Raw genomic sequence first — 26334 nt, 5'->3', positions numbered from 1 at the left:
CTCGCGAGAGGACGGGCCTCGCCGGCGATAGCGATAGTGAGCTGCTGTGGTGGTGGTGGTGGCGGTGGCGGCGGCGGCGGCGGCGGCGGCGGCGGTGGCGGCGGCGGCGGCGGCCGAGAAGGCGGCGGCCATTTTGGTGAGGCCTCGGAAGCGGCGGCGGCGCTTCGCTTGTACTAGCGTGTCTCATTTTTTCCACCCACCGCCCGCACCTCTGTGGCATGAGAAGAGGTAGTGGAAGCAAGGCGGTGGCAATAGCCGCGGGCCCCAGGGGACTTTAAAAGCCGCGAAGGCGGCGTCCAAGAGGTGGCCCTCCCCCTCCTCGGCGGGAGGGGGGTGGTTCGCACGCCCCCGAGGACGCAGGTAAGGAGAGGGAGACAAGATGGCGGACGCCCCACAGTTCCCCCGCCCCTGACGGGTGATTGCGCGCGCAGCTTTCCGCCACCACCTCCCCTCCCACCTTCCCGGGATGCTGCGCGCGCACCTTCGGCGGAGGCCCCGGGGCTGGTGCGCGAGGCTGTCGGCGCGCGCTCATAGAGACAGACTGAGGGGGGGCCAGGCCGGCTTGCCTGCACTGGGCCTGGGCGCGTCTCCTCTCCCCTCCCGCACGTCTGCGCACGCGTGCCTGAGCGAGCGAGCGAGCCAGCCCTGAGAGGACGGACCCAGGTGCGCTCCTGCCCGCCCACCAACCCCAGCCCCCCCTCAGGAGCGCGCGGGAAGAGGAAGGGGGGCGTGGGATGAGTAGTCGGGGCGTGCGCCCATCATATCCCGTCAGGGGTCAGGACCTGGCGGCTCGAAGCCTTTCGCGGTCTGGGGGGACGCGGGGGGGGGCTCCCTGACAGGCAGGGCTGAGAGGTCGCCCTGCCCCGCGACCCTCGTGTGCGTGGGTTTGGGTTCTGGCGGGAGCCCCCGGGCGATGCGCGCAGCCGGTTCACTCCGCTTCCAGCCGCGCTCGCGCGGGCCCCTCCCCCAGTCCATCGCGCACGTTGGGTAGGGTGGGAGTTTAGGAGGGGGCGCGCTACTAAGGCTAGTGGCCGCTTGGGTCAGAGGTCAGGGGTCACGCTGCGTCAGTCTGTCGGGAGGGGTTGGGAGAAAGTAGTGACGTTTGGGGTTAAGAGTTCAGGCTTCTTGTATTATAGTTCGCTAGGGTCCTGTGAGCCTGTCGTGAAGCAGGGCGTGAATCAGAGGCAGCACCCGTGGTTAAGGAATTTCCTTAACCACTGGGGAAACACTTCCGGGCCTTGTGTGGGTTCCCTGCCTGTTTCCGCCCCGGGTCTTTGCTGAGCGGCCTTGCTCACATCTGATGGCTCCTCTCATGTTTCCTGCTGTAGTTCTTGTGTTTGGGGAAGTGTCTCCTGGTGCAGGTATGGGAGTCACAGGGCCCTACCCTGAGGAAGGGTGGCTGCTTCTGTGACTGTGTTCTGCCCTCCCTGGCAAGGAGAGCTGGCTGCCTGGCAGCCAGCACCTCTTGGAACTTCTGGATATGACAGTGTTTTTTCTTTATTTGCCCTTCATTCAGTTGCTGGGGCTAATTAGACTTTGGCTTTTTAAACTTTTTGTTGTTTTTTTTCTTCTTCTTCACTTCCTTGCTTTTCCCACCAGCCAGAACCTTCTGTCCCTAGGGAACTCTGCTTTCATAAAACGTGATTTGCTTTTATTTTTCTGAAATGTGAGCTTTCCCTACTACTGTAACTTTTTTCAGCCTTTGAACCGATGTGGGTATATTTACAAGCCTCAAAAGTTGCTAGAAGAAGGCTATGCTGGATGTTGGGGAATGTGGATTGATCCCTCACTCCTGTTTTCCCTCCCTTTCGTTTGTTTCAGTTGCGATTACCCTCAGAACGGCGGCACCGTGGAAGTACAGACTTTCACAGGGGGTGTGGTCTCAGCTCACACAGGTGAGGGTTCAGATACCATTTTGTGTACTGATGCTAATGGGAGAGAGGTTTGGGATCATTGAGGAGAGAAATTATAGGTTAATACTTCTGGGTTGATGTTAGCATTGCAGTAATAGAACTGAGGCTGTGGATAGAGAAAGATCTGATCACCCTGGCTGTGTCTAGGAGAATAGCATGGCCTCCATGGTTTTGGCATCAGTACCCAGGTTTAAGCCTTTCTCCTATCACTTCCTTCTTGTCACTTGGTCATTTGCTTTCGAGTCCTGATTTCCTAACTTGTGAAATAGAGAAAATATTAGAATGTAAGCTTCATTTAGGTTAGGGATCTTTTCTGTATGGCTCTATCCTCAGTATGTAGAAGGAACTAAGTAAATGTTTATTATGTTGTGAAAAGTACCTGGTTTGTAAGGTAGATGTGAGAATTATAGAATATATGAAGTACTAAGTGTCTTCACAGTAGATGCTCAAGAAATGCAGGTTCTAATCACTCTGTTCATTTATCTTTATTTTCACATGTTATTCCTGGTTATTTCAAAGACTAATCTCTTAAAATCCCGTTTCTACTCATTTTTACTCTACTTTAGGTGCTCCAGAGGCCGGTGGACCTGAGTGGAGGCTGGGACGCCCTAGTGGGCCCCGGGCCCTGGAAGGCGGGTCCCGGTGGCCGGTGGCCCAGAATGAGGCCAGCTCCCAGCATGCCCTGCAGCCGGACGTCAGCCCCTCGGCCAGCAGCAGTGGTGACAACGACCCAGTCATTCTTAAGGCCCCCAAAGAGGAGCCTGGGAGTGGGACCATGCAGAGCAGCCCCTCCCCTGCTCACCCTCAGCTCCCAGTCCTGCAGACACAGGTTTGAAAGGGGGAGGATTCTTACTCTACTTGTGCTTTGGGGGCTACTAGCTCAGGCAGAAGAAACATGGCAGGTCCTAGCCATGTTTCCGTGATGCTAGGTACCTGGGGAACTGAATTTGGAGAACCTCTGGTGTTCAGGTGGGCTGTTAAGCCTGTTGGGACACTCCATTGTACCCGACATCAGTGTAACGTTGACCTCTGAGACTGTGGAAACTCCTTGGTACCTGAAAGAGGTTGAATTAGGCCAGGTTGGGACAACATGCTTTTAAGATGTTGTGCTTTGAGACTAGCTCAGTTTCTTTTGGTAGTGGAACAAGTGTTACGGATGGTGTGTAGTATTCCTTTTCTCATACCAAGGAAGTGCGGGCGGGTAAGGGAAAAAATTATAGCTTTTGATACCAGACCTTGGTTTGTGTACAGTAGGTTTTTAAAAAAATCTTTATATTTACAGTGTCAACATTGCTTCTAGTTGTTGGACTTCTGTTCAGCTAGACTTCAGGTGATTCTCGATGATGGTGGTTCTGTAGTTTGGTTGTAATTTTGATGTGGTCCTGTGAGGAGGCGAGCGCAGGATTTACCTGCTCCTCCATCTTTAACTAGAAGTTACAGTGTGCTTTTGATGGTTATGGATTTGATATTTATAATTTTCTTGAGCAGCTGAGAAATTTTGTGACATAAGAGTCTGGTCATTTAGCTGAGTAGGATTTTGAATGGCACACTGTGAAGCTTGTGTGCTGGAGTGAATTTCATGAGTTCCCTCACTCTCCACAGTTAACTAGGACTTTGTTTTCCACTTCTTCCTGATCATGAAGGATCTTGTAATTTAATAGGTGGTCTTTGAGGACAGTGACAACACTCCCTCCCCTTATACCTCCCTAGTAAGGGAAGCTACCAAGACTGGTAATGACTGTAGAGGCTTAGGTGATCTTGTTGTTGTTTTTTTTTTTAATGCCTTTTGAATTTGGTAGCTTGAATTGATTTGCATAGATGAATCTGCCATGCTTGCTATGAAAAGGAGGGAAGAATAGAGATTTGTTTATGTGAGTGAAATCATTGAAGTTCTGAAAGTTCTGAATGTTTCTGAAGTTTCATTAACATTTGAGGTCACCCACTATAGTAGTAGACTTGGATTTCAGGCTCAAACTCCTTGCATGCCAAGCACCTACTATAAACTTGGTTCTGCCTTCTCAAGTACCTCGTTAAAACTCTACCCCAAAATTTGTGTTTACAGAAATTAGGTCGATACCTTACTCCAGAGTGTTTTCTTAGGAAGGTAGAATGAAATAATATACTTTAAACTCCTGGTACAGTGCTAAGCCTTCATTTTATCTTTCTTTTCTAGATGGTGTCGGACGGCATGACAGGCAGCAATCCTGTGTCCCCTGCCTCATCCAGTTCCCCAGCCTCTAGTGGGGCAGGTGGCATCTCTCCCCAGCATATAGCTCAAGATTCCTCTCTGGATGGACCTCTGGGGCCCCCGGATGGTGCCACAGCACCCCTGGAGGGGCTCAGCTTATCCCAGGCTGCTGACCTGGCTAACAGGGGTCCAAAGTGGGAGAAAAGCCATGCTGAGATCGCAGAGCAGGCCAAGCATGTATGTATCGGGAAGGCTCGTGAGGCATCTCGGGCGTCTTGTTCCCTGAGTTCCTACGTCCCAGGGGTATTTCACATTTCTTTCCTCCTCATGAATTTAGAGTACAGGTTCTGTCTTATTTTCCATGATCTTGAGCACGTTGCTTGACCTCTGAGCCTCGTTACTTTTTCTATAACATAGAGGTGGTGTACTAGTTAAGAGACTAGTATCAGTTTAGAGACATGAACGTGCTTTGTAAACTGAGGTTCTTAAGTTACTGGTTTCTATTGTCTGAAGCTAAGCTGCTTCTCATTTCTATCCTGCAGTGTCTGTTAACAACACTTAACCATTAGTAAGTGTGGCCCCTGGGCCTGCAGTGTCAGCATTACCTGGAAAGTTGTGAGAAATGCAAATTCTTGGTACCCCTCTTCCATCTGCCCACTGAAAACTTCAGTGGGGCCCAGTAATCTATCTTACAAAGCACTTCAGGTTCTGCTGCACGCTCAGATTGGAGAGCCGTTGGTCTGGTGCTCATGTCTTTCTTGACGTTTTCTTCACTATCAGGCCATTTAGTTCCATGAATTATCTCTGGCTCTTATTTCCTCTGGTTTAGTTTTTGTCAGGAGAGGACAAGAATAATGAAGGCAGTTGTCCTAAGTTTTAAAGCCACCTCTGTTAAAGAAAAAATTCTAAATGCTTTTATTTTTTTTCTTATGCAATATAATTAATGTAGAAACAATGTTAACTTTTTGTGTATGATTTTTCCGTATTTTCATAAGCACATTTTTAGAAAAGTGGTGTTTTATTTTTATTTTTTTTTTTTTTAAGATTTTTATTGGGGAATTGGGGGAGATGGGAACAGCGGTAGGGAATTGGGGGAAGGGGAACAGACAAGTTGCTGTCCTTTTTGTTCTTCAGTCTAGTTGTGGAGGATGTTGCTTCACTGGCCCATGTTGGCACCATCATTGCGCTCTTCCTGGGTGAGGCAGATGAGTCGCCGGCTTCTGGACGGCCACTCACGCTGGCTGCTGGCTACACATGGTAGTCCATGGCAACGCACTGCCACAGGGGCTGCAGCCTACGCTGTCGCCGGCGACTCATGGCAGCCCAGCTCCAGGTTGAGCTGTTGTTCAGCATCTTAGCTGTGGAGGACAATGTCATTCATTGGCCCTCATATGTGGAATCCGAACCGGGGCCCTCTGGCATCCCAAGCCTTTTTTTTTTTTTTTTTTTGTATTGGGGAGCTAGGGGGATGGCAACAGTGCTGGGGAATTGGGGGAAGGGGAACAGACAAGTTGCTGTTGTTTTGTTCTTCAGTCTAGTTGTGGAGGATGTTGCTTCACTGGCCCATGTTGGCACCATCATTGCGCTCTTCCTGGGCGAGGCACATCAGTCACCGGCTGGACGGCCGCTCACTGCGGCTGCTGGCCGCTCACGCTGGCTGCTGGCTACATACGGTAGCCCATGGCAACTCACTGCCACAGGGGCTGCAGCCTACGCCGTCACCAGCGACTCATGGCAGCCCAGCTCCAGGTTGAGCTGTTGTTCAGCATCTTAGCTGTAGAGGGCAGTGTCACTGGCCCTCATATGTGGGATCCGAACCGGGGCCCTCTGGCGTCCCAAGCGAGTTCTTAACCATCGCACCACTCGGCCGGCCCAAAAGTGGTATTTTAAAAAAACAAACAGGATTGTGTAAATTGGGGTTCATAGCATGTTTCTAAACATGAACATGCTCGTATGTAAGAATTCTGCAGCACCGAAGAACTCTTGGCACAGGAGTCAGTAAAAAAACATGCGCTCCTGCTTCTCAGCAGTTCTTTTGGGGATGCTTTCCTATGTCTCGCCTATATTCTTAGGGAGTGGAAGTTGTGTGCAATAATGGAAAGAACATGAAATGTGGTGTTTAGAGCCATTAGACCTGTTTTTAATTCTCAGCTGTTAATACTTCCTGGCTGTGTGATCTCAAGTAAATTGCTTAATTTTCGTGATCTTTTTATTTTTTTTTTATTCACCTGAAGAGAGCATATAATACCTACTTGTAGAATTGGTATGTGGACTTAAGATGAGCATAGCACACTCAGCCCAGCTGGTCCTGGGATTCAGCCATGGTCAGGAGGTGGAGTTCATGTTCAGTAACTTGATTGACACAGCTCTCCCTCAATAGGAGGCTGAGATTGAGACTCGGATTGCTGAACTGCGGAAGGAGGGGTTCTGGTCCTTGAAGAGGCTGCCCAAAGTGCCCGAGCCGCCGCGTCCCAAAGGTCACTGGGACTACCTGTGTGAGGAGATGCAGTGGCTGTCTGCCGACTTTGCTCAGGAGCGCCGCTGGAAACGTGGCGTGGCCCGCAAAGTACGTCTTCACCTGGGCCTGTCTTTCATTTCCGTCTCAGGTTGGCTTTTCCTTGTTGGGTGGGCTGGTTGGAAGGAAGCCATGCAGAACAGTGTAGGATGTGTATTAACGCCCATGTTCTCAAGAGGCAAGCTCCAGCTTCTTAAGCTTCTCGGCCCTGATGGTTTTCTTTGCTTCTGACTTGGGGAGAAGGCAGGGCCTGGCCTTGGGCGTTTTCACGCTGGCTCCGCATCCCGCAGGTGGTCCGCATGGTGATCCGGCACCACGAGGAGCAGCGGCAGAAAGAGGAACGGGCCCGGAGGGAGGAGCAGGCCAAGCTGCGTCGAATCGCCTCCTCCATGGCCAAGGATGTCAGGCAGTTCTGGAGCAACGTGGAGAAGGTAGGCCACAGGGCTTGGGACGGGAGCTGGGTGCCACAGGGTTGGTTGGTGGGTAGCATGGTAGCAGGAATGAGCGAAGCTCTGTGAGAGAGCGAAGAGTGTAATTTCAAGCAGCTTTAATGGTATTTCTGTTGTGCGTTGGCCCTTTTGAGCATCAAGTGCTATAAAGAAGAAAGAAAAACATGGGCCCTGCCTTTGGGGATTGTTAGTAGGACATCTTGACTCCTCTATGCTATCGGTTTTTTGCAGGGCATTCAGCATGCTGTTTCTACAAGCTGTCTGCCAGTTACCTGCCTAAATACCATCCAAGTTCTTAACTGATTAAATTGTTCATGGTTATCAAGCTGTAATTGTTTCTCAAGCACTACCTGGTTTCTGTCTGTATCTTCAGTGCGTACTGCCAGGTCCTTTTCCTCGCCTTTCCACTTCAAACATGTTCCTCCATTAACATGTGGCTTTCTGCTTCTGGGAATGCCTTTCTCCTCATTTTCACTTAGGGAGTGCCTACTTGGACTTTGCGATTCAGCTCCAGGTACTTTGCAAATCTTTCTCTGTTGCCTGAAGCTAAGCTGGCTCTTCTCTCCCCTCTCCTGCCTTGGTGCTTCCCACAGGAGCTCCTTTGAGGTCCTTTAGACCTTCTTCCTTAGAAGCCAGCCCAGGGCCTAGCATGCATGAACAGAGATTGCCTGAGTAACTCATCCCTTTTGTGCTTGTGGCAGGTGGTGCAATTTAAGCAACAGTCACGGCTGGAGGAAAAGCGCAAGAAGGCTCTGGACCTGCACCTGGACTTCATCGTGGGGCAGACTGAGAAGTACTCAGACCTTCTGTCTCAGAGCCTCAACCAGCCGCCGGCCTCCAGCAAAGCTGGCTCCTCCCCCTGCCTTGGCTCTTCCTCAGCCGCCTCTAGTCCTCCGCCCCCAGTTTCCCAGCTGGACGACGAAGGTGTGTGTCCTCTTTGGCTCTGTTCCTCTTCCTCCTGTGCCCTTCCCAGAGCTGAAAACCCACCCTGTGGCTTGCAGGGCCTGTGGACTTAGTGACCTTGTTCTCCTGCTCTAGATGGAGACTTCCAGCCCCAAGAGGAGGAGGAAGAGGATGATGAGGAGACGATCGAGGTTGAAGAACAGCAGGAAGGCAATGACGCAGAGACCCAGAGGCGTGAGATCGAGCTGCTTAGACGCGAGGGGGAGCTGCCGCTGGAAGAGTTGCTTCGTTCCCTTCCCCCTCAGCTGCTAGGAGGGCCTTCCAGCTCCTCGAGAACCCCATCATCTCGTGGTAGTGACACCGGAGAGGGGCCTGAAGAAGGTGGTGAGGAAGAGCCCTCTCAGGTGCTAAAGGTAAGGACGCTCGCATTGGGGACAGAGGGAGGGGTGCGCGGACTGAGCGCTGGTTTGAGGTGGTGGTTTCCAGGAGTCCTCCCTGGTTAAGGGCAATGTTGGGGGCTCTGTTTGGGGATGGATAGGGAAGAATCTGGGTTTGGGCAAGTTCAGTCTGAGATGGGCAGAGTTTCTGATGCTGTCGTGGAAGAGTATACCATACTGTACTCTGTAAATTGCTGTGTGAATTGCTTGAAACAAATTCTTATCCTGGCCCGTACCACTCATTAAAGGGCCCTGATACGTCCTTTCTGGTTTGTTGGTGTGGAACTGGAACGGTAATCTTGAAGTCACTTTGGGACCCGAGCTCTCTGTTTCTCCGTGTGTTTGAGTGCAGGGTGGGGGCAGTGAGGGCCTGCACTCTGGCAGAGCACTTTTCACAGGTCCTCCCCCAGACAGTGGGGCGAGGATTTGGTAGCTAGTGCTGAAAGAAAACCCTTGATTGCATCCTTGCCGTGGGCCTGTGCCAGTGGCAGCTTTCACTCAAGGGGACAGAGAGTGTTCTATGGAATCGTATTCAGCATTGGGCCTGTCTCCCGGGGCTCTCACCTTCTGTCCTCTCCCTTTTCCTCCTTTGTCATACAGGTAAAGCCCCCGCCCTCCGTTACACAGCGAAACAAGCAGCCTTGGCATCCAGATGAGGATGATGAGGAGTTTACTGCCAACGAGGATGAAGGTCAGGCCTCTTCTCTTTGTCTTTGAGTAGTCTGGACCTAACATCTCAGGCTTTTTCACCTCGTCCATGTGGACAGTGCCTCTGCCTCTGTCCCCATTGATGGTGCTCCGTTCTCTTTTTCCAGCTGAGGATGAAGAAGACACCATAGCAGCTGAGGAGCAGTTGGAAGGGGACGTGGATCATGCCACAGAGCTGAGCGAGCTGGCTCGAGAAGGTGACATTCTCTAGACAGTTTCCTGAGTGCCCACTGTGTCTCCTGCACAGTGCTGATGCTAAGACTCTTCTTACTCCCTCTGGAGGAACTCCAGGTCTAATGACAAGGACAGGCTTATAGATGAATAAGTACAAATAGAATGGGATGACTGGTGGTGATAGAATTGCATACAAAGTGATGTGAGCACTCACGGAGGGAAGAGGATGGTGAAGGACGTTGGTTGTGTTTGGCCTGAACCTTAAAGGGAGGTTCATCAGCAAAAAGGACGGCAACTTGTCTGTTCCCCTTCCCCAATTTAAAAAAAAAAAAAAAATCTAAAAAAAAGTGGTTCATTAGGTGGAGGTTGTCTTTCCAGCAGAGGCAGCTCCATCCACGGTTTTAGGGCCTTTGCTGGTGCTGAGAGTAAACTCTTCTGGCTGCCTTGGACCTGAGCGTAGCCGTGTGCAGAGACCCAGGTCCGATGAACTGACAGTGCTCAGGCCTTCCCTCTTGAAGCCCGCTCACTCACTGCCGTTTCTCCCCTAGGGGAGCTGTCTGTGGAGGAGCTGCTGCGCCAGTACGCGGGAGCCTATGCCTCTGATGCCTCTGCCCCGGGCTCAGCCAGCAGCGAAGAGGAAGAGGAGCTGGAGGCCAGCAGCTCTGACAGTGAACCAGAGGGGGCCGCAGAGGAGGAGAGCAGCAGCCAATCAGGTGACTGTGTGGTCCTGAGAGGGGTGGGGCGGGCGGGCAGCGCCCTCCGGGGAGGGGAGCAGAGTGCTGAGCCCCAGGCCTTGGTCTTGTGCTGCAGACTCCTCTGCGGAGCAGAGCCAGGACGAGGATGGTGAGCATTCTGAGGAGGAAGAGACAAATGGGAGTTCAGAATCCGAGGAATCCGAGTCTGACGAGTCTGAGGAGACCCCGCCGCAGAGCCAAGCAGAGGAGGACGAGGACGATGACTTTGGGGTGGAATACTTGCTGGCCCGGGATGAAGAGCAGAGTGAGGCAGATGGGGGCAGTGGGCCTCCTACCCCAGGGCCCGCCACCACGCTGGGCCCTAAGAAAGAAATTACTGACATCGCTGCAGCTGCTGAGAGCCTCCAGCCCAAAGGTTACACGTTGGCCACCACCCAGGTATTCCCGGGCCCAGCGGTTGCTTTCCTAAACCTTGACTTCCTGGCATGAGTGACAGGTGCCTCTGCTCCCCCATGATACCTCCTCTTCCCTGCCAGGTGAAGACGCCCATCCCCCTGCTCCTGCGGGGTCAGCTGCGGGAGTACCAGCACATTGGCTTGGACTGGCTTGTGACGATGTACGAGAAGAAGCTCAACGGCATTCTTGCTGATGAGATGGGGCTCGGCAAGACCATCCAGACCATCTCCCTGCTGGCCCACTTGGCCTGTGAGAAAGGTAACTGGGCAGGGTCCTTCCCCTAGGGTCAGCTCAGCTATCTCCCTGGGCAGCTTGTCTAATGGAGACTCCATCTGCGGATGGTGAAACTCCCACCAGACTTCTGCTGGTATCTAAGTAGGTTCATGGGTTCTGGTCGGGACCTGTCTATAGAGAGGCTATTGCAAATGCTGGGGTTCTTGGGACAGACCGGTCAGGGCTAGGTTCGAGGAACCAGAACCCCAGAGTTTGCTTCTTTACCATCTCTCATTATTTCTTTAAATTCCTCTTTAAAATCTTTCCAAATCTTACTGTTTAAAATTGAGGTGTAATCGACATATATTAATTTAAGGTGTACAACATAATGATTCGATATTTGTGTACATTGAGAAATGATCACCACAGTAAATCTAGTTAATGCCTGTCACCATGTGTAGTTACAAAATTTTTTATTTATAATGAGAACTTTTAAGATCTATCTTAGCAATTTTCAAATGTGTAATACAGTATCGTTAACTATAGTTATCATGCCGTACATCTCTCATTCTTTTCCTGAACAGGTAACTGGGGCCCCCATTTGATCATTGTCCCCACCAGTGTGATGTTGAACTGGGAGATGGAGCTGAAGCGTTGGTGCCCCAGCTTTAAAATCCTCACCTACTATGGAGCCCAGAAAGAGAGGAAGCTCAAGCGACAGGTTCGCTCCTCCACGCAGACACCCCTTCACCCTCAGTCGAAGCTTCCTCTTCTTTTCCCTTTTCTTCTTTTTTTTTCAGCCCTTCAGATGAGTTTTTCCCCCTCTCCTTTCTGTCGCTCCATGCTGCTCCTGGGACTTTCTCTTTTCTCGACCTGCTGTCTGTCCCTTGAGGACCTTCACGTGTCTTCCCTTTGCCCTGTCCTTTCTTTTCACCCCCCGACCTGCCACTTTCTCTGGTTCCTCAGGGCTGGACCAAGCCCAACGCCTTCCATGTGTGCATCACGTCGTATAAGCTGGTGCTGCAGGACCATCAGGCTTTCCGCCGCAAGAACTGGCGCTATCTCATCCTGGACGAGGCTCAGAACATCAAGAACTTCAAGTCGCAACGCTGGCAGTCACTGCTCAACTTCAACAGGTGGGCACGGAATGGGTGTGGATGCGAGGGCTGCTGGGGTCCCAGGCCCTGGGGTTGCTCGGAAGGCTGAGAATTCGCTGACGCCTTCCCTCTAATCCCCTGTCTCTCTGCAGCCAGAGACGCCTGCTCCTGACAGGAACTCCCTTGCAGAACAGCCTCATGGAGCTGTGGTCCTTGATGCACTTTTTGATGCCCCATGTCTTCCAGTCTCATCGCGAGTTCAAAGAATGGTTCTCTAACCCCCTAACCGGCATGATTGAGGGCAGCCAAGAGTACAATGAAGGGCTTGTCAAGCGCCTCCACAAGGTAGGGCCTGTAGCCATTTGTCAGGGGCATTGGGAATGGTGAGGGGCTAAGGTCAGCCCCCAGAAAACCCTTAGGGAGGGAAGGCAGAGAGCGAGGCAGAATTCACCCAGCTGTCAGGTTGCAGTTCTCTGAGTGAGTAACCCATTGTGGACTGAGTGACATCATCTCCGTCATTCTGCTTGTTTTCTTTAATGGTGACATTTCTGTCCTTATTCTCTGAGTAGAATGATACTGCTGATCAGTGCTGCTTGGATTTCTCTTCACCTGGCTTTCCTCAACTTTGTATTTTTGTTGTGTTCTTCCCCCACCAGCATCTCTCTCCCCCTCTCCCGCCACCTCTTCCTCCCCTTCCTTTCTTTTCTCTCTCCTGCCTGCCTTTCTCTTGTCTTTTCTGGTCCCTCTTTCTTTGTCTAGCTTTTAAATGACATCTCTCAGCATCCTGATTTTTACTTTTTTGTCTCCCAGTTTATCTTGCAGGCATATTCATTCATAAGGCTTTAAAGACTCCCAATTTGTGTTTTTAATCCTTTGGCTCTCTAGACCACTTAAGGAGTGGTCTAGAGAGCCAAAGACTCCATGAGTCTAGTGTAAATTTGACTCAATGTCTTTAATCCAAGGTACATCTTGAACTCATTCTGTTTTAACCCAAACACCTCAGGCCTTATAGCCTATTATTTCTGTTCCATTTTGGTCAGTCACACCATCATTTTGATAAATCAAACTAGAAACAAAGAAGTCTTCCTTCATTTCCCTTCCCTCACTTCTTGCATGTTAAGTCGATGACTCTGCCTGTCAGGTTTTATCTCCTGACATCTCAGATTTGCCTTTTGTTTTCTGTGCTGCTGTCACTGCCACAATTTTTGTTCTCAGCTTCTCTCCTGGATTTACTTTCATAATCTTGTAAATTTACACTTACTCCTTGAAATGGAATTTGAGTCATTCCTCCTGTATCATTAGTTGCTCTGCCCTCAGTGCTTTCTTTTTTTTTTCTTTTCAAAGTCTGCCTCAGTGCTTTCTTTATCATTTCTTATGTTCTCGTCTTTATTGTGTCTCCCCCAGCAGACAGAGTCCTTGGGAGGAGGGCTTGCACCTGACTCATTTTTGTGTGATTGGCTGCATTGCTCCATGAGTGTTTAGTTTACTCATGGGCCAGGCTAGCACCCAGCTGATCATCAACCAAGACCCAGCTGGAGGGGCTCAGCTGGGGCTCAGGGCCGGATGTTCCCATCAGCTTCCTACTTCCCTGCTTTTAGGTTTTGCGGCCTTTTTTGCTGCGCCGAGTGAAGGTGGACGTTGAGAAGCAGATGCCTAAGAAGTATGAGCATGTCATTCGCTGCCGACTGTCCAAGCGCCAGCGCTGTCTCTATGATGACTTCATGGCCCAGACCACGTAAGGGAGGGTCAAGGGTGGGCCTGGCTCTAGGGCAGAGCAGAGGTCAGGGTCAGGATGCCCCACTTAACTTTATTCTCTCCCAGAACCAAGGAGACACTGGCCACCGGCCATTTCATGAGTGTCATCAACATTTTGATGCAGCTGCGCAAGGTGTGCAATCATCCCAACCTGTTTGATCCTCGACCTGTTACCTCCCCGTTCATCACCCCAGGCATCTGCCTCAGCACCGCCTCCCTGGTGCTTGGGGCCACTGACGTTCATCCCCTCCAGGTGAGCAGCTGTCTCCAAGGTTGTGGGCCTCCCCACCCCTGCACTTCTCTCTAGGCTAGAGGCTGACCTTTTGCATCCCAACTTCATCATCTCAGCATTGTACCCCTAGTTTCATTGTTTTTTAGCCGAGTGACTTTGGGCAAGTATGTTTGTGAGAATTGTGTTAATATTTTTGGAAGTGCCAGGCATGTTAATAATACTTGTTATTTTGTTTTCTTATTCCTTCCCTCTTTTGGTCACCTCCCTCCAGATTTTTGTTTTTATTGTGGTGAAATGCACATAACAAATGTTACTATTTTAACCATTTTAAGTGTATGGTTCAGTGGCTTTATGTACACTCACATTATTATACAACCATTGCCACCATCCATCTTCAGAACTTTTCTCATCTTTCCAAACTGAAACTCTGTACCTATCACTCCCCATTCTCCCTCTCCCCCAAGCCCTGGACAGCCACCATTCTACTTTCTGTCTCTGTAAATTTGAGTACTCTAGGGACATCTTGTAAATGGAATCAGACAGTATTTGTCCTTTTTCATTTAGCATAATGTCCTCGAGGTTTATCATGTTTGTAGCGTGCATCAGAATTTCCACTTTTAAGGTTGAGTAATGTTCATGTATCTATACACACACAAACATACATACATATCACAGTTTGTTTATTCATCCACCTGCGGTCACTTGGCTATTGTGAATAATGCTGTGAATATAGGTTTACAAATAACTGTCCAAGTCCCTGCTTTCAGCTCTCTTCTGGGTGTATAGTCGCTCTGCCTAACGATGGGGATATTTTTGAGAAGTGTATCTTTAGGTGATTTCATTGTCGTATGCACATCACAGGGCACACGTACACACACCTAGATGGTCCAGCCTCCTACACACCTAGGCTGTGTGTGTTTGAAGCCTGCACAGCATAATGGACTGACTACTGTAGGCAAGTGTGACTCAATAAGTATTTGTGTGTCTAAACATACCTAAAGACAGAACAGTAAAAATATGGTGCAGAAGATAAAAACGTTCCACCTGCATGGGGCACGTGCTAGGAATGGGGCTGTCAGTGCTGGAAGTTGTTCTGGATGAGTTGGTGAGTGAGGGACTGTGACAGCCCAGGACATGGCCGTACACTACTGTAGGCTTTATAAACATTGCACACTTAGGCTACACTACATTTATAAGACAACACGAGATTAAATGAAGCACAAGAAAAACTGATAAAATCAAGAGACGCAGTAAACACGAGATGTATGAGACTGCTGCCAGCATAACACGGCATACTGTACTGTTTACAGCAAACTTTTTAATAAGTAAAAAGAACGCTCTAAAATGATGAAAAAGTATAGTATAGCAAATACATAAACCAGTAACATAGTTGTCTGTTTTTTGTTTGTTTTAGCTGAGCCATCCTGCCGGCAGTTCAGCTCAGGCTGGGAATCAAACCAGTAACCCTGTTGCTCAGAGCTCGCAGTCTGGAGCAAGCTCTTAACCAACTGAGCCACTCAGCCAGCCTCCTAGTCGTTTGTTGTATTATTAAATATGCACGTAGGTGCTACACTTTACGAGACTGGCAGCACAGTAGGTGTGCTCACACCATCATCACCACAGGCACGTGAGTGAGGAAGGTGTTGCAGTGATGTGAGGACAGCTACGCTGTCTCTGGGCGATAGTTGTTCAGCTCCACGATATTCTCACAGAGCTTCTGTCGGCTGCGCAGTCTATTGTTGACCAAAATGTTGTTACACAGCACATGACTTCATACCCAGAAGTGGAGTTGCCGGATCTCACGGTCCTTCTACTTTTAATTTTTTGAGGCCCTGCCATACTATTTTCCATACCGACCGCTCTATTCTGTTTCCACCAGCAGCTCTTAAGGGTTCTCCTTTCTCCACATCATTTCCAAGCCTTGTCGTTTTCCTATATTTTGGATGCTCTCTATCTTAATTGTTGTGAGGTGATATTAGTACCTCACTGTGGTTTTGGTTTGTATTTCCTTGATGATTAGTGACATTGAGCATATTTTCATGTGCTTGTTGTATATTTCCTTTGGAGAAATGTCTATTAAAGACTTTTGTGGGGTTTTTTTTTGTGGATTTTTTAATTGGGGGGTTTGTGTTTTTGTTGTTGAGTTGTAGGAGTTCTTTATATGTTCTGACTGTAACCCCTTACCAGGTACATGATTTGCGAATACTTAGTGCCGTTCTGTGGGTTCCCTTTTCATTCTGCTAATGATGTCTTTTGCTGCAGTCCAGTTTACCAGTTTTTTTTGTTGCCTGTGTTTTGGTGTCTGAGAAATTATTGTCACATTTGCCTCTTTGACACCGTGCTTTCTGTTCCTTCTTGTGCCAGCGGATAGACATGGGCCGTTTCGATCTCATTGGCCTGGAGGGTCGAGTCTCTAGATACGAGGCTGACACGTTTCTACCCCGGCATCGCCTGTCCCGCCGGGTACTGCTAGAGGTGGCTACTGCTCCTGACCCCCCACCCCGGCCCAAGCCAGTCAAAATGAAGGTCAACAGGTACCTGGGCCGAGGACTAAGGGAATGGATTCCTAGGAAAAGTGGCTACAGCTGGGGTGGAGGGGGGGCGGGGCGGGGACAGGGATTGGGATGAAGAAGAAAGAGTTGGAGGCTAGGCTAGAAAAGAATGTTTATATGGGATGGATGCAAAATACTGCAGAGGGATTGGGGGGAAATAACTAAAAGAGGGTTCTGGGCAGGGTCGTGGTGTTTGTCATTTATTCCCCTCCCCCCGCCCCACTGCTTGGTGCTTTTTGTTTATCTTGGATTTCTTCTTTCACTTTTGGGTCTCCCCCCCCCCCATTTGCTTTTATGCTCTCTGTCTGTCTGTCTGCCTCATATTCCTTATTTCTTCCTTTTCTTAACTCCTTATCCTTCCAACCTATCTACCCCCGTGTTTTTTCCTCGTAGGATGCTGCAGCCCATGCCCAAGCAAGAAGGCCGGACAGTAGTGGTTGTGAACAGCCCACGCACTCTTCTGGGTTCTGTCCCAGTCCGACCCCCTCCAGGCCCTGAGCTCTCAGCCCAGCCCAGCCCTGGCCCAACCCCTCCAGTGCTGCCAGCACCACTGCTGGTATCAGCCTCACCAGCTGGACCCCCACCAATTCCAGCACCCCGGCCTCCTGTTCTTTTGCCCCCACCGCAGCCAAACAGTGGGCCTCTTCCCCAGGGTGAGTCGCAAGGGAGCCAGGGTGCTGGGGGTGCTTCAGGTAGATTTGTCAGATTGGGGAAAAAGCAGTAAAACTAGAGTGAGGAGTTGGATTAGAGACGGGTGTGGTGTGTGTTGGGCTGGAAGAGCGTGAGAATGGAGGCTTTTGGGAGTGGCTGAGGCTCCATTCAGGGTGCATCTGACAGATACCTGCTTTGTGTCTGCAGTGTTGCCTTCCCCCCTGGGGGTCCTGAGTGGGACCTCTCGGCCTCTCACACCAACCCTGTCCCTGAAGCCGTCCCCACCTGCCCCTGTGCGCCTGAGCCCTGCCCCACCCCCAGGCTCCTCCAGCTTACTGAAGCCCCTGACAGTGCCACCAGGCTACAACTTCCCTTCGGCGGCTGCCACCACCGCCCCTGCTCCGTCCACAGCAGTCCCAGCTCCTGCCCCGCAGCGCCTCATCCTGTCTCCTGATATGCAGGCTCGCCTGCCCTGTAAGTGGCCAGGGCTCTGGAGGGGGCAGCGCCTGAGGTGGGAGGAAGGCACCTGTGCTCAGGCACTAGGGACGAGAAGCTCAAGAGTACAAGAGGTCATGTATGTTAGGTATTGTGCCAGGTATTGTGCCAGACATGGGTGATTCATAACGCAGTCAGAGCCTCGAGTTCAGTCTAGTGGGGACACGACGCACAGATGAGTGAACAGTGGCAAGCCTGGCAGCGGAAGGGCAGTGAGGAGGGGGTGATTAGCTCAGGATGGTGCAGACTGTTAAGAGGATCAAAGGATGTTGCCAATGAGCAAGAGGGTGGGGCTGGAAGGAATAGTGCGTCGACAGCTCGCAGACCTTAGGGTAAAGGCTGAGCTTGCTGGAAGGTGCTGAACTGAGAGGAGGGGTTGGGGGACACTAACCCTCACGAGGGCCTGCGGAAGGTGGTGCGTGGAGAGCCCTGTGTGCATGAAACCCCTTTTTTGTTCGTAGCAGGCGAAGTGGTCAGCATTGGGCAGCTGGCCTCCCTGGCACAACGTCCAGTGGCTAGTGCCGGGGGCAGCAAACCCTTGACCTTCCAAATCCAGGGCAACAAGCTGACTCTGACTGGTGCCCAGGTGCGCCAGCTTGCTGTGGGGCAGCCCCGCCCGCTGCAAAGTAGGTAAAACCCACCCCCTGTCCTGTCTTTTTCCTCTTCTTCCGTGTCCTCTTGTTTTTGTGTCTCTTTGCAGATATCAACCTGTTTCTGTGCCCAGCTTTCGGCGGGTGGGGCCAGGGGCGTGTTTGGTGGGAGGTGCTGACAGATCAGGCTGAGGTCACCCAGAGCAGTTCTCTCCTCCTCCGTCTTTTTCCCTCTCCTCTTAGACCTTGCCTCTGCCTTCTTCCTGTTCATAGCTGCTTCTCTTTCTCTCTCTTTCTCTCTCTCTCTCTCTCTCTCTCTCTCTCTCTCTCTCTCTCTCTCTCTCTCTCTCTTCCCTTCACCCAGGGAATGTGGTGCACTTGGTGTCAGCAGGGGGGCAGCACCACCTCATCAGCCAGCCTGCCCACGTGGCCCTCATCCAGGCCGTCGCCCCGACCCCTGGCCCAACCCCTGTCTCTGTGCTGCCTTCTTCGACCCCCAGCACCACCCCTGCCCCCACTGGCCTCAGCCTTCCGCTTGCTGCTAACCAGGGTGAGGCTTCCCCCTCACTCATCTCCTGCTGGCCTTGGCACTTCCAGCACGTCCTGGGCGACTGCCGCCCGTCCAGCCTTCCCAGGGCTCCTTTCCCTTGTCAGTATCTCCAGTATGTGTCTGCCACCCTGTCCTGCCCCAGACTTCTTCCATCCTTTGGGTCTCTTGTTTCTTTTCTGCCTTCCCTTCAATGTAGCTTCCTCTTGCAGTGCCACCAACAATGGTGAATAACACGGGCGTGGTGAAGATTGTGGTGAGACAGGCCCCTCGGGATGGACTGACTCCTGTTCCTCCGTTGGCCCCAGCACCCCGGCCTCCAAGCTCTGGGCTTTCAGCTGTGTTGACTCCACGCCCCACATTAACCCCTGGCCGGCTGCCCACACCTACTCTGGGTGCTGCCCGGGCTCCCATACCCACATCCACTCTCGGGAGGCCCGTTCTCAAGCTGGTCCACAGCCCTTCGCCTGAAGTCAGTGGTGAGTCCAGGTGGCTGAGGCCAGAAATTTTTGCCGTGAACAGAGATAGGATGGCCTCAGGGTCTCTTAGTCACAACAGACCCCACCATCACTCAGCAAACTGACTTGCTATGCCGGGGCTGCGCACTGGGCCATCGAGCCCTTGCCTGCTTCCAGGATATGTTTGCTGGAATCTTGCCAGGGAAGGAAATGCTAAGCTGTCAGATCCCTTGGATCTATGAGCCCATGGTGGGGGATGAAGGTTTTAGCTAAAGCTAGGGGTAAGGGAAGAGGCAGGGCAGGGTAACGGGAGGAGGAAGGAAAGAGCCGCGGATAACTCCTCCTCTCTCCACAGCTTCAGCGCCCGGAGCTGCTCCCTTGAGCATGTCCTCCTCTCTCCCGGTGCCGTCCTCACTCCCTGGGCCAGCCTCTTCTTCAGCACCAGTTCCCAACTCCTCTCCCCTTGCTAGTCCTGTGTCCTCCACAGTCTCGGCTCCAGCATCGTCTGCACTCCCTATCTCTGTCGCCAGCACACCTGCTGCCCCCGCCTCCACTCCCCTCACCATCCCCATCTCAGCCTCCCTGCCTGTTTCGGCTTCAGGCCCAACTCTAATTGCCAGTGTGACTCCGACACTGGCACCTGTTGTCTCAGCAGCGCCGGGACCTCCCTCTTTGGCACCAGCTGGGGCTTCCCCATCAGCATCAGGCTTGACTCTCGGTTTGGCCACAGCTCCCTCCCTGTCCCCGTCTCAGGCACCTGCTCACCCTCTGTTGTTGGCTCCAGCCTCTTCACATGTTCCGGGGCTGAGCTCAGCTGCGGCCCCAGCGTGTTCACCTGTCCTGGTGCCAGCCTCCTCCCTGGCCAACTCTTGTCCGGCAGCGCCAAATCCAGCTCCAGCTCAGGCTTCCCTTCTGGCTCCAGCACCTTCTGCATCTCAGGCTCTAGCCACCTCTCTGGCTCCCATGGCGGCTCCACAGACAGCAATCCTGGCTACTCCAGCTCCTTCTCTGGCTCCTCTTCCAGTCCTGGCTCCATCACAGACTCCGGTTCCAGTTCTGGCTTCATCATCTGCTCCAGGAATTCCTTTAGCCTCAGCTTCTTCACTGGTGCCAGTCCCAACTCCTGTGTTGGCTCCATCATCAACTCAGACTATGGTACCAGCCAAGGTTCCATCACCTCTGCCAAGCCCGGCTTCTGCACAAGCACCAGCCTTGCCCCCAGCTTTAGCACCCACTCTTGGCGGCTCGTCTCCATCTCAGACCCTCTCTCTGGGAACAGGGAACCCCCACGGGCTCTTTCCAGCTCAGACATTGTCACTGACTCCTGCATCACCCCTGGTACCAACTCCAGCCCAGACGCTGTCTCTGGCACCAGTACCACCACTGGGTCCAACTCAGACGCTGTCTCTGGCACCAGTACCACCACTGGGTCCAACTCAGACGCTTTCTCTGGCTCCAGCACCCCCTCTGGCTCCTGCTCCGATGGGCCCGAGCCCAGCTCACAGTTTGACTTTGGCTCCGGTGTCGTCATCTGCTTCACTCCTGGCCCCAGCTTCAGTGCAAACACTGACCTTGAGCCCAGCCCCATTTCCAGTGCCCACCTTGGGCCCAGCCGCAGCACAGACTCTGACGCTGGCCCCAGCCTCGGCACAGGCCCCAGCTTCTCAGGCATCCTCCCTCGTGGTTTCTACGTCTGGCGCTGCTTCCTTGCCCGTCACCATGGTATCCCGGCTGCCTGTTTCCAAGGATGAGCCTGAGACACTGACGTTGCGCTCTGGTCCCCCCAGCCCCACCGCTACCTCGTTCAGTGGTTCCAGGCCTCGGCGCCAGCCCCCACCACCACCTCGTTCCCCTTTCTATCTGGTAAGTTTTACTCCTCGAAGGAGAGGGAGTGGGGAGTTGAGTTTCTTGGGAGTGTTGAAACAGAATAATGTCACTTTTATCTTGGGAAATGACAAAGCCTAGGTTTTTGGACCTGATACATGAGGGCCATTGGACAAGTCTGGGCCTGTACCCTTATTTGTAAATGGGGATAACAAATCGTGTTCTGCTTTCCTCAGGGTGATGAGGGACCTAACGTGTTTTAAACTATTGATCACTGATGTGTTCAGGGCCTTCCTGTTACTGTGGGTCTCTGTATTTTGCTTGCTTTTTTGAGTTAGTGTTGGTATCTCATTGCCTCATTTTATAGATGAAGGAACTCACCCATTAAATGATGTTACAAAGGTCACACAACTTGTGAGAACAGGGATGTTCTGACTCCATTGCTTTCTCCTCCTCCCCACAAGAGGCAGTACTCAGAGAGGAACTCTTGCTTTTATATACTTTTCTCAGTTGCGAAAACTGTTACCATCATCAAGTATTTGAACTTCTAAGGGAGGGACAACATCATGGAATGTGGTTCCCTAACGATCATGAGCTCATGACTTTGATGTTCATCCATGTAGTTCTTTATCTCCATGGTGATTCAGTGGGCAGTAAAAAGAACTCTCTTCCCTGTCCCTTCACTAGCTTTCTGCTAGCCTTTTTTTTTTTTTGTATGTATCTGCATAGTTCCATATATGTTGGGTTACATTAAACTTAAAACTCAGATTCAAGTAAATAATCCAGGAACTAATTAGCAGAACCATCTAGGGAGGCCTTGGAGGCCTCTTGTCTTTTCCTCACTGCTGCAGAGCTGCCTCTTACTTGGTGCCTTAGCCTTAGCCTCCCTCCTCGCTCAGTGTCACTGGCTCCACCTCTTGTCTCTTTCTGATGGTGCCAGGTGGGTCTGGCTTGTTGGAAGTAGAAGAGAGCCCAGCTCCTAGCCCAAGGTTTTAGTCCATGGTCTGCTACACTCTGGTGGCTCTGAAGTAGGTAGCAGCTTCTTGGCATTTTGTTTTCTTTAAACAGTTTGAGATCCAAATCACATACTGTACAGTTAACCATTTGAAGTACACAATTGAGTAGCTTTTAGTATGTTCACAGAGTCGTGTGATCGTTAGTAGTCATACTTGAGAGCATTTTCATGGCCCCAGCAAAAACCCTTCAGCCTTAGCTGTCATCCCTTGACCCCCTTCATCCCCCAGCTTTAGGCAACTGCTTATCGACTTTTTTTCCTTATAGATTTGCCTATGGAGTCATGTAATATGTGGTCTTTTGTGACTGACTTCTTTCATTTAGCTGAATGTTTCTGAAGTTCATTTGTGTTACAGCACATACCACTTTATCATTATAGCTCATATTGATATTGACATGCCACATTTTATTTGTCTATTCATCAGTTGATAGGGACAGTTGGATTATTTCTACTTGTTGGCTGTTACGAATAATGCAGCTATGAATGTAAGATTCTGCGTCTTTTCATAATGCTTTCAGTGATATTGGATATATACCTCGGAATGGAATTGCTGAGTGTCAGGGTAACTGTTTAATTGTTGGAGGAACTGCTGAGCTGTTTCCCGAAAGGGCTGCACTGTTTCACATCCCCATCAGCAGCCTTTAGGGGTTCCAGGATCTGCATCTCTGCCATCGCTTGTTCCTTGTCTTTCTCATTATAGCCATTCTAGTGGATGTGAAGTGGTACCTTATTTTGATTGGCATTTTCTTGATGGCCAATGATGTTGAGCGTCTTTTCAGTGGTCTTTGGCCATTGGTGTGTCTTTGAAGAGATGTCTCCAAATTCTTTGCCCTTTTTAATGGGGTTATTTGACTTATTATGGAGGTGTAAGAGTTCATATATTCAGGACACAAGTTCCTTTTCAGATACGTGGTTCCATCAAATTTTTCCTCCTCTGCTACCACTTTTTGAGTTCTGGCTTGCGTTGATTTTTCCCTCTGCTAGGGTGCTTTCCCTTCTCGCCTAGCTCACGAGCCAAGAGTCAAGCCTAAGGTAGCAGTCAAGAAGGGAGATTTGGGACACTGCTTTTTGGCAGGACCATCTCCTGGGGACTATATTGTTTGTTCATTCTGTTAACATATTTATCAAGAGCCGCCTTTGTGCCAGATAACTGAGCTAGATACTGAGTGGTTATAGTGAACAAGATCAGATACAGTTCATGTTAAGGGGTTAGACTTTTGTGGGTAGAAGATTTGAATCAAAGTATATTACACAGATGTAAAACTACAAGTGTGCTAAATGCTAAAAAAGAAAAAGAAAAAAGGTTTAATAGTGAAACTGGAAACAGATGGGAAAGGATTGGGTCAAAGACAAATTTCCTGTCTGCCAGGGCACGCCCCCTTTCCCTCTCAGGTGATGCTACCTAGTAGAGGTCTGCTTACTGCCCCATCCCATCTCATTCCAGTCTGGGCCTTGGCAGAAAACTGCTGGGGATTTGATTAGCCCCTCTGTATCCTGGTCAGTGATTTGAGGAAGGCTTTTACTAATAATTTTGGGGATCTACTGCAAGAAGATAAATAAACTTGGATGTTCTGGAGTTAAGTGTTATAGGGAGAGTCCCCTGGCTCATTCGTTCTGTCAGCTTATTGGCTGTGTGGATCTTCATTTTGAACATTCAGGCATTCTGCTTTGGTACTGTACAGGAAGATCAGTTTTTTTCTTGCAGAGAGGTTATTTCACTTAACATTGTGAAGGGAGTAACTCCCATTATTGACGACTTGGAAAACTACTAAAAGCATAGTGTGTTTTTTATTTTATTTTATTTTTTTTTAGCTGAGCCATCCTGCCACCTGTTGGCTGCTCAGCGGCAGTTCAGCTTAGGCTGGGAATCGAACCGCTGTTGCTCAGAGCTCAAACTCTTTATTTTTTTATTTTTTTAAAGATTTTATTGGAGAATTGGGGGAGAGGAACAGCGCTGGGGAATCAGGAGAAGGGGAACAGACAAGTTGCTGTCTTTTTGTTCTTCAGTCTAGTTGTGGAGGACGTCACTTCACTGGCCCATGTTGGTATTATCATTGCGCTCTTCCCGGGTGAGGCAGATCAGTCGCCGGCCTCTGGACGGCCGCTCACGGTGGCTTTTGGCAGCTCACACCAGCTGCCGGGCTGCTCACGTTGGCTGCCGGGCCACACACAGTAGCTTATGGCAGCCCACTGCAGCAGGGGCTGCAGCCTATGCCGTCGCCGGCAACTCACGGCAGCCCAGCTCCAGGTCGAGCTGTTGTTCACCATCTTAGCTGTAGAGGGCAGTGTCACTGGCCCTCATGTGGGATCTGAACCAGGGCCCTGCTGCTCAGAGCTGGCGTCCCAAGCCAGCTCTTAACCAACGTGCCACTTGGCCAGCCCTCAGAGCTCAAACTCTTGAGCAAGCTCTTAACCAGCTGAGCCACTCAGCTGGCCCCATAGTGTGTTTTTGAATCCTATGGTTTCCATAGATTATGTTTAATTCTAGGAGGAACTGTCAGGTTTTCTATGAGGACGCTGATTACCTTTTTCTGTTTTTTTATATTTTTTATCTTGTTTCTCTCATCTCTAGGACTCTCTAGAGGAAAAGCGGAAGCGACAGCGGTCTGAACGCCTGGAACGCATTTTCCAGCTCAGTGAGGCTCATGGGGCCCTGGCTCCTGTGTATGGGACCGAAGTCCTGGATTTCTGTACCCTGCCCCAACCTGTGGCCAGCCCTGTTGGCCCTCGCTCTCCACGCCCCAGCCACCCCACCTTTTGGACTTATACTGAGGCTGCCTGCCGGGCTGTCCTGTTTCCCCAGCAACGACTAGACCAGCTGTCTGAGATCATTGAGAGGTTGGCAGGGCTGAATGCGAATGGGCACAGGGGCTTGGGGCCTCCGAGTGGACGTAATGCTTAGGGCTGGTGAAGGTGCTGACTTCCAGGGCCTTTCGGAGTTCCATCTTTTGGACCGCGTGCCTTCTCCCTCTTGCAGGTTCATTTTCGTCATGCCTCCTGTGGAGGCACCTGCCCCTTCCCTGCATGCCTGCCACCCGCCTCCTTGGCTTGCCCCGCGTCAGGCAGCCTTCCAGGAGCAGCTGGCCTGTGAGCTCTGGCCCCAGGCGCGTCCCTTGCACCGTATCGTGTGTAACATGCGCACCCAGTTCCCTGACCTGAGGCTCATCCAGTATGACTGCGGTGAGTACACTGGCAAGGGAGGGTCCCGGACTTCTTTCCTGTCTGAAAATCCAGATTGTTGTATCAGAGATGCTGCCCATACAGCCTCCGTGGGTTGCATTAAACGAAACAAGTTTTTAGCTTATGGGCAAGGTGGTGGAGAATTATAGGCCTTACGACGGATTCTTGGCGTTCATGAGTTTGACTTTGATTAAAGTTGAAAATGTGTGCTAACTCATTCATTCATTTAGTGATTATTTTGTAAACATTTTGCTAATCATTTGGGATACGATGGCAAACGAGATAGCGCAATACGGAGTTTTCAGATTTACGGGTGAAGGTGTGGTGGTACGAGACTGCACAGCAAGTAGTTTTGTTTTGGAAAAGACAAGCATCCTTATCTTTGGTTTAGAATCCTGCTGGTTAGAATGCATTTGGCTGCAAGTAACAGAAACCAACCAAAGTGACGTAAACCCCAAGGACATTTTCTGTTTACTGAAGGAGAAAGTCGGGGAACAGCGGTGTCTTATGCACCCAAGACCTCCCGGCCTTTCTGTCTCACTTTATACCATCCATAGCTGCTGTCTTTGTATTCTCATACTTATTTCTTCATGATCTTAACATGGCTGCCACAACTCCAGGGAGCACACGAAATGCTCTAAGCAGGAACCAAGGGCTTGACAACATATTCCCAGCAGGTCGTCTTTTCTGGGAAAGAAAGTGCCTCCCTACCCAGTTGACTTTGCTTCACAGCTCATTGGCTCAAACTGGGCCACATGCCCCTCCCTAGAGCAGTCACCAATCCAGGGAAGTAGCAGAGGAACTCTGGCTAATTATGTAAACCAATTGCAATGCACCTTCTCGGGCTGGGTTGGAGCTTCCTTCCTGGGACCAAGGGGTCTTTGCTGGGTGTCCACAGCATAATCAGGTTCTGTTAACCAGCACTGTCTTTTGCACAATAGTGAATATTTTCAGCCACAGCCCTGCACTGATGGAGTTAAAGTAACATGGTTTTGGAGATTTCCTAAATGCCTTAGAATATAAGAAAGTCAGCAGGATTTTTATTAATATGTGTTCAATACATAGTTTAGTAAAAAAATAATAACTTTTGAAATCATTCAGAGTCGATCCATTGCAAGTCTTTGTTCACAGTGTTTTGTACTGACTTACCAAACACGTTACAGGAGTTAGTTTTGTTTGATGGGTGATCGAACTAGATAACTTGAGCTCCTGCCTCCCTGGCTCTGACCTCAGTCACCTTCAGTCCCTGTCTAGAGGCCATGACTTCAGAGGGCTTCTTGTTTATGT

General features: G+C 50.7%; 1 protein-coding gene across 6 annotated transcripts in view; it reads left to right on the top strand.

Moving 5' to 3' along the window:
• Window positions 1-83: 83 nt before the first annotated feature.
• SRCAP (Snf2 related CREBBP activator protein) overlaps window positions 84-26334 on the top strand; it is a 33976-nt gene continuing 7725 nt past the window's right edge. The window contains exons 1-27 of one of the 6 annotated variants that reach the window (XM_019628546.1): window positions 84-136; window positions 1822-1895; window positions 2480-2742; window positions 4087-4338; window positions 6482-6667; window positions 6907-7047; window positions 7767-7989; window positions 8104-8381; window positions 9006-9096; window positions 9221-9310; window positions 9836-10000; window positions 10098-10420; window positions 10519-10696; window positions 11236-11372; window positions 11618-11787; window positions 11901-12093; window positions 13347-13483; window positions 13570-13756; window positions 16100-16269; window positions 16681-16940; window positions 17146-17412; window positions 17895-18059; window positions 18388-18573; window positions 18783-19049; window positions 19384-20891; window positions 24440-24705; window positions 24845-25047. In XM_019628546.1, the coding sequence (XP_019484091.1) occupies window positions 2689-2742; window positions 4087-4338; window positions 6482-6667; window positions 6907-7047; window positions 7767-7989; window positions 8104-8381; window positions 9006-9096; window positions 9221-9310; window positions 9836-10000; window positions 10098-10420; window positions 10519-10696; window positions 11236-11372; window positions 11618-11787; window positions 11901-12093; window positions 13347-13483; window positions 13570-13756; window positions 16100-16269; window positions 16681-16940; window positions 17146-17412; window positions 17895-18059; window positions 18388-18573; window positions 18783-19049; window positions 19384-20891; window positions 24440-24705; window positions 24845-25047 (6097 nt within the window). In that variant the 5' untranslated portion in view covers window positions 84-136; window positions 1822-1895; window positions 2480-2688. Of the gene's footprint in view, window positions 137-209; window positions 229-249; window positions 361-444; window positions 664-1093; window positions 1362-1821; window positions 1896-2479; window positions 2743-4086; window positions 4339-6481; window positions 6668-6859; window positions 7048-7766; window positions 7990-8103; window positions 8382-9005; window positions 9097-9220; window positions 9311-9835; window positions 10001-10097; window positions 10421-10518; window positions 10697-11235; window positions 11373-11617; window positions 11788-11900; window positions 12094-13346; window positions 13484-13569; window positions 13757-16099; window positions 16270-16680; window positions 16941-17145; window positions 17413-17894; window positions 18060-18387; window positions 18574-18782; window positions 19050-19383; window positions 20892-24439; window positions 24706-24844; window positions 25048-26334 lie in introns of those variants that run through there. The other 5 variants (XM_019628550.1, XM_019628548.1, XM_019628547.1 and 2 more) reach the window with 5 other exon arrangements.

This window comes from Hipposideros armiger, unplaced genomic scaffold, assembly GCF_001890085.2.
Source record: "Hipposideros armiger isolate ML-2016 unplaced genomic scaffold, ASM189008v1 scaffold_799, whole genome shotgun sequence".
In the NCBI taxonomy this organism is placed as follows: domain Eukaryota; kingdom Metazoa; phylum Chordata; class Mammalia; order Chiroptera; family Hipposideridae; genus Hipposideros; species Hipposideros armiger.
This window is presented reverse-complemented; position numbering and strand designations above follow the sequence as displayed.